Below are 7,034 nucleotides of genomic sequence, written 5' to 3' on the forward strand. Positions count from 1 at the left end.
AATCTAATCTTCCTCTCCATAATCTTCAGGCATCTACTTGGAAAGCTTCTAGATGTATATTATTGCTTTCAATTATACAACATTTATATTGATTTCTTTTAAAATTCTGGTGATTCATTTTTTAAATTTTTATTTTTATTAACACATGTTGGCAGTGCACAGTGGTTCCATTCATTGTTGAGAGTTGGTACATACATGGCACATCTTCCTTTTTTATAAAAAGGAAATCAACAAAAACAAAAGTAACAAAAACAAAACAACACAAAAAGAATAGAAATAATGCAGAATTCCAAAAAAAAGGATGATAGGAAATTAACAATGGTTGTTGTACCATACATTGTTATTTTCAAAGTAGTTGCTCAGATTACCAGATATAGGCATGCAAGAGTGATCAAACAATTAATATTATCTGTTCCTTTCAATAAACTATTAGAAGTTAGCAGTATAATTGTCTTATCTATCTTGTGTATATATAAATACATATTTTTTTACTTCCTTCCTTCTTTCTTTTCTCCTTTCCCTCATCCAAGTTGTTCCTTCCTGTTGAGTAGGAAAGAGGTTTACACATGCAGGTCTGATTTATTTCACTTATGGGTATGGTCTATAATTGCATCTATTTCCCTATAAAAGCCTTGAGTTTATCTTTCTTTATAGCTGAGTAATACTGTATTGTATAAAAATACTACATCTTTTCTATCCATTCCTCAGTTGATGGGCATTTGTGTTGTCTTCCAGATTTAGCTATTATAAATGATGGTGCTATAAACATGGGTGCACATATATTTCTGTGGTATGATATCTTCAATTCTTTCATTTTCAGATTCCTTGGTTGATATTGGTTTATTTAGAATTTTTATATCTTCTTGATTTAGTTTTGGCAATTCAATTGGGTCTAGGAATCTAAAGATTTCTTCTGTGTTTCCATCTTATTAGAATATAGGTTATCAGAGTAGGTATTGATGATCTGCTAGATTTCTGTAAGATCTGTTGTGATTTCCCCCTTTTGATGTGTAATTGCTTGATTTGTGTTCTTTCTTTTTCCTTTTTATGAGGTTGGCAATGATTTATCCATTTTATTGTTTTTTTCAAAGAACCAACTTTTCTTTTTTTTTTCTTTTTTTGTTTTTTCTCCAGTACCGGGAACCGAACTCACGACCTTGCACTTGCCAGGCAAGCGCTTTTGCCCCTGAGCTAAATCCCCAGCCCCTAAGAACCAACTTTTCAATTCGTTGATTCTTTGTATGGTTTTATTAGTCTCTATTACTTTAATTTCTTCTTTTGTATTTGTAATTTTCTCCCTTATATCAGCTCTGGGCTTGATTTGTTTTTCTTTTTCTGAAGGTTGAGGTTCCACACTGGTTATTTATTTGAGCTCTCTCTGTTTTCCTGATGTGTGAATTCATCGTTACAAATTTTGCTCGTGGGACTGCTTGCACTGCATCCATAGGTCTCAGTATGTTGTATCTGCATTATCATTTAATTGTATATACTGTTCAATTTTATCTTTAATTTTCTCTGTGACTCATTGTTTGTTGAGAAGGATGTTGTTTAAATTCCATGTGTTAATGTAGTTTTTGTGGTTTCCTTTATCTTTGATTTCCCATTTCATTGCTCTATGTTTAGAAAGTTTGTGTTGGATGATTTCAGTTCCGCTACACTTACTTCAACATGTTTCATCAGCTAATATGTGATTTATTTTGTAGAACATCTCATGTGAAGCTGAGTAGAATTTAAATTCTGATATTTTGGGGTGGGACACTCTGTAGACATCCACCAAGTTCATTTGTTCACAGGTTTGATTTAATTCTAATATTTCTTTGTTGATTTTTTGTTTAGACTATCTCTCCATTTGTGAGAGTGAGGCATTAATGTCCCCTACTACACTTGCATTAGCGTTTACTTGGTTTTTCATGTCAGGTAATATTTGTTTTATGTAGTTGGGTGAGTCTGTTTGGTGCATAAGTATTTATGATTGTTATCTCTTCATGGAATTTTCCCTTAATGAACATGTAATGGCACTCTTTGACTCTTGTGATCAATTTTGGGTTGAAGATCACACTGTCTGCAAAAACAATAGCTAGCCCTGGTTTTTGCTGAGTTCCTGTGGCATTGAGAATTGTTTTCCATCCTTTGACTTTTAGTCTATGAATTTCTTTTTGGGTTAAATGTCTTTCTTCAATGCAACATCTTGCTTTTTGATTCATACAGTCTATTTCTTTTGATTGGTGAGTTGAGACCATTTATGTAGATGGTTGTAACTGATATTTATTGGCTTTTCTTCTTTGCAATGCTTATTTATTATTTGTTCCTTGTCTTTGTGCTCTGTTTAATTGATTGTTCTGCCCAGAATCCTCTTTCTATTGGTGTTCCTGTGTTTGTGGTCTATGTTATCTCTTTCTAATGTATTTTGCAGAGCATTCTGTAGTGCTGGTTTTGGTAGTCATTAATTTCTTCAGTTGTTTTTTGTCATGGAAGTATCTTATTTGAAAGATATTTTTGTGGGATACAATAATCTACTTTGAAGATTGTTTTCCTTTAGAGCTTGAAATATTTTACTCCAAGCTGTTGTTGATTTTAGGGTTTGTGTAGAGATGTCTGTGGATTCTGATAGGCTTTCCTTTATAGGTGATCTGTTTCTGTTCTCTAGCTGCTTTTAAATTTTGTTTTTGCACTGAATTTCTGAAATCTTGATTTTTATGTACCTTGGTGTGGATTTATTTTGGTTGTGGCTATTTGGAATTCTTTGTGCTTTGTCTAATTGTATGTCAAATTCTTTATCCATGTTTGGGAAGTTTTCTGCCATTATTTCTGTGAAGAGGTTTCTAATGACATGTGTGCTGTCTGCAGATTTCTCACTGATTCCAATCAATCTTATTTTGTTCGTTTTTGCTTTACCCTATAGCTGTTGGACTGATTTTTCATGGTCTCTTAGGATTTTTAAGATATCATTCTTCTCCTGGTCACTGGTTGTGTTTCTGTCTTCTAGATCTGATATTCTATTCTCACCTTCATTCAGCCTGATGCATATACTTCCATTGGAGTTTCTAATTTCCTGCATTTCTATTTGGATGTTTCATTGCTTGATTTTTTTTCTCTGTGTTTGGTATTCATGGTTTCCATTATTTTCTTGAGCTCCTTATTTGTTTATCTGTGCCTGCTTTGATATCTTTTCTTTTGATAGTCATTACTTCTTGCACCTTAGAGATTATTTTTTCTATGACCTCTTCCACTTGTCTTTTTACTTCTGCTGCTGTGATTTCAGAGAATTCCATTTGTTGGCTTCTGATTTCCTCTATCTCTTTGTGTTCTAGATTTGTCCTAGGTAAGCTAGATGATTGTGACTGCATTTTGCTGTTTTGTCTTGTCACTTTCTATTTTCTTTTGTCTTCTGAGATGATGTTTTTAGATTTGTAATGTTAGACAACCTTATCACTGATGTTGAGACTTTCCTAGGAGGTGTCTGTTCCTCAGGATGTCTCCTCTAGCCAGAACCACCTTTACTTCTCTTGCTAGTATCATACTCCTTTTACTCTCACTGGCAAGTAGTCCTGAGGAAATGGGGGAAGCATACAGTGTGGAAACACACTCCTCTTGCTGGAAACACTCTCCTGGGGATAATGAAGGAAGCACAGAATATGGACCTACCCTGTACTATCCTGCACTAACATTCTGGGGCAACAGAGGAAATGCAGAGCTTGTACCTATACTCCTCTCCACTCCTCTTAGCTGGCACCACTGTCCCAGGACAATCATCAGAGGGCAGAGTGCAGACTCACACTTCAGAAGGCACTGACATCCTGATGCAAAGGAGAATGTTCAGATCATAGATTAGCACTCCAGTCATCAGCACCACTGTCCCAGGAAGGTGGAGGAAAGGCAGAGTGTAGACTTACACTCCATATGCAGGTGCCCTCATCCCAAGGCAATGGCAGCAGACCCACACTCCATTCATGGGTACCACCCTCCCTGCAATAATGGAGGAAGGGTGGGGTGCAGACTTCCCAGAGAGATACCTTCTTTCTGAGGCCATAAAGGAATCACAGAGCACAGACTCACACTCTACTCACTGGCACCACCTTCCTGGACAAAATGGAGAAAGGGTGGGTGTGGACCTACAACCTAAAGGCAGAAGCCTCCCTCTCAGGGTAACAGAAAGAGCTGAGAGAGATGCACACTCTGCTCACTGGATCCACCTTCCCTGTGAAAATCCATTTCTTTTCCCTATAAAGTTGGAATGATCCAAAAATAGTGTCTCAGATACACACACACACACACACACACACACACACACACACACACACTCACACAGATCTGTGTTCTTCCTGTCATTAACACACTCTGTTATTACTTCTCTTTAATTTACACATTTGTTATATGTAAATCACTTCTCTTTCTATTTCTCAGTTGGAATGAAATCTATCCTCACTAAAAAATGTGTACTAGTGGAAATTAGCAGAAATTAATGAGTACATTAGAGATGAAAACTTTCATTACAATCAAAACAAGTGAGTTTCAATCATCTGACAAAACCCTATCATTATGGAAACAAAACTGAGGTTTTATCTTATTCCACATAGAATGACTGTGGTCAGGAACTCAGAAAATAACAAACATTTGTGAGGCTATAGGGTTGGAGATAAAACACTTCTACATTGTTGGTGGGAATGTAAACTAGTATGACCTCTTGGAAATCAACATGGAAAAGACTAAAACTAGAAATTTCATTTGACTCATCTGTGTCTCTTCTGAGAATCTCCCCCAAAGATGTAAAGTCATTATAGCACACTGACACATGCATGCATTTTTTTATGGCAGCACAACTCAAAATAACTACAGTTTAGAAGCAGTCTGTGCCTATCAGTAGAGGAATGGATAAAGAAATTTAGATAGATAGATAGATAGATAGATAGATAGATAGATAATGAGAGAGAGACATCTACTAAGGTATAAAGAAGTATAAACCAGTCATTTGTAGGAAAATGGATGCAATTTGAGTTTACATTGTGAAATAAATCAGGAAGTTAACATTAAGTAATTTTTTCTTATGTTAAAAACACAAAATATAAATGATTTAAATAGCAAAATGAAGGAAAGTTGACAGAAAATAAGAGGTAGACCTTATGGAGATTGGAAGGAGATCTGAGGATGGGAGTAGGAGGGTCTAGAGGGGAAGTAGGAAGTACAAATTATTAACATGCCATATGTAAGTCCATTAATTCTTCAAAATGAGCATCATTATTATTTATCCCACTCATATACAAATAAAAATTTAAATATTAAAATGCAGGTGACATGACTCAGAAGAGAGCAACATGTTACTGTTACTAGACATCAATGAATAGTCTAATTTTTCATTTTATAAGATATGGGAAGAAATACAAACTTATAAGAATGCAACACAAGAAATGATATTTCTAAAGAGCAGGAAAAAATTTAAGAACTGTATTTAGAAGATGTCTTTATATCAGAGAAATTGTGTCAAAATAGAGAATTCCATAATATTTGAAATTTTATTAATATATACCACCCTTCCTTCAATTATATATGCCTCCATGACAGATTTACAGAATTAGCCAAATGTTTTGGGAGTATTGTAAACATTGCAATCTGTTTCATGCATAATAGTCTTGAATTTGGAAACAAGGATATGGATAAGGTGCTTTATTTGAAAGGAAATCTCAGGCAACAACATGAGAACTTGGTATTAAAAGATAAAGGGAAGAAAGACAACAAAAGATTCAGTAATGTGACACTATAGTCTGAAAATAAATTTTGATGAGGTTTATAAAACTCTATAATTTTGTGAAGAATATGTCTCTAATTTGGCTGAAGTAGTTCCTCTCTCTCTCTTCCTGGACACTTTAGTAGGTTTGATAACTGATTTTTTTATCTTATGTGAAAATTTTATTTGATATTGTAAGGAAATATTTGACTGATTTTAAAATGCCATAGTTAAACATGTATTTGTGAGCTAAATGGTTTTATTATCATATTATTTAAGTAAGCTATTTAATTTTCATACATCCTTTCAGTCATTTCCTGGATAAGTTTATTAAGAAATTCAACATCTAATTTTCTAGATTTTGGTGTCAGTGTAGAGCTGGAAACAAGGAATTAGTTTGAAAGTTTGAAAGACAAAAATGAGGTATAAAGAACATGTGGTACCTACAAATCTTTATGAAAGTATAAATTGTCACATGATAAAAAAATATTGGTGAATACGTAGTTGAATATCAGAATTAGCAAATATTGACTCACAGATCAGAGCCTGAAGAATTGTAAGTTAGCAAATTGTTCTTATCTTTCAAACATACAAATATATCTTACTACTGCTGTAAACATATCATTGTCAAAGCAGAAATTACATAAAGGAACCACTGCATAGGAACATATATTTTCAGAATGTCTGAACTAATTGTTGTATGGCAACTTACCAAGGTCATTTTGGGCCATGGGGGAAGTACATAAGCTGAAGAAAAGCCTCAAATAATTTGTAAATGTTTTAATAAATTTGAGTTACTCTTTCTTTACAAATAATTTCATGACTCTTTCCCGAATTTGCTTTGTCCTGACCCCATAAATAACTGGATTTAAACAAGGAGGAACAACCACATACAGATTTGCCAGAAGGATGTGAATGTAACGAGGAATATTTCTACCAAACCGGTGTGTCATGAAGGAGAAGAATGCTGGAGTGTAAAACGCTAAGATGACACAGACGTGTGAAACACATGTATTAAGTGCTTTGTGCCTGGCGTCCCTTGAAGGAAGGCGGAAAACAGCTTGCAGGATCTGAACATAAGAAAGTGCGATAAAGATTAAGTCTAGGATGAGTGCTCCAATGGTGAATAAACCATAGACGATGTTGACCCTTATGCTGGCACAGGCCAGACGTGCGATGCCCATATGTTCACAGTAGGTGTGAGGGATGATGTAGTGTCCACAAAAGGGCAGTCGTTTCAGAAGAGGACAGAAGGGAATCACGAGGAGGACCGGTCTGCCCACTACAACAGAGGCCATAATGGCCACCACCT

General features: G+C 35.0%; 1 protein-coding gene across 1 annotated transcript in view; it reads right to left on the bottom strand.

Annotated features, from left to right (window-relative positions):
- Positions 1-6,516: 6,516 nt before the first annotated feature.
- LOC106147992 (olfactory receptor 52E4-like) overlaps positions 6,517-7,034 on the bottom strand; it is a 5,311-nt gene continuing 4,793 nt past the window's right edge. Inside the window, exon 4 of the mRNA XM_013511725.1 lies at positions 6,517-7,032. Within this exon, the coding sequence (XP_013367179.1) occupies positions 6,517-7,032 (516 nt within the window). The remainder of the gene's footprint in view (positions 7,033-7,034) is intronic.

Source organism: Chinchilla lanigera, unplaced genomic scaffold (assembly GCF_000276665.1).
Source record: "Chinchilla lanigera isolate Chin_1 unplaced genomic scaffold, ChiLan1.0 scaffold00013, whole genome shotgun sequence".
NCBI lineage: Eukaryota > Metazoa > Chordata > Mammalia > Rodentia > Chinchillidae > Chinchilla > Chinchilla lanigera.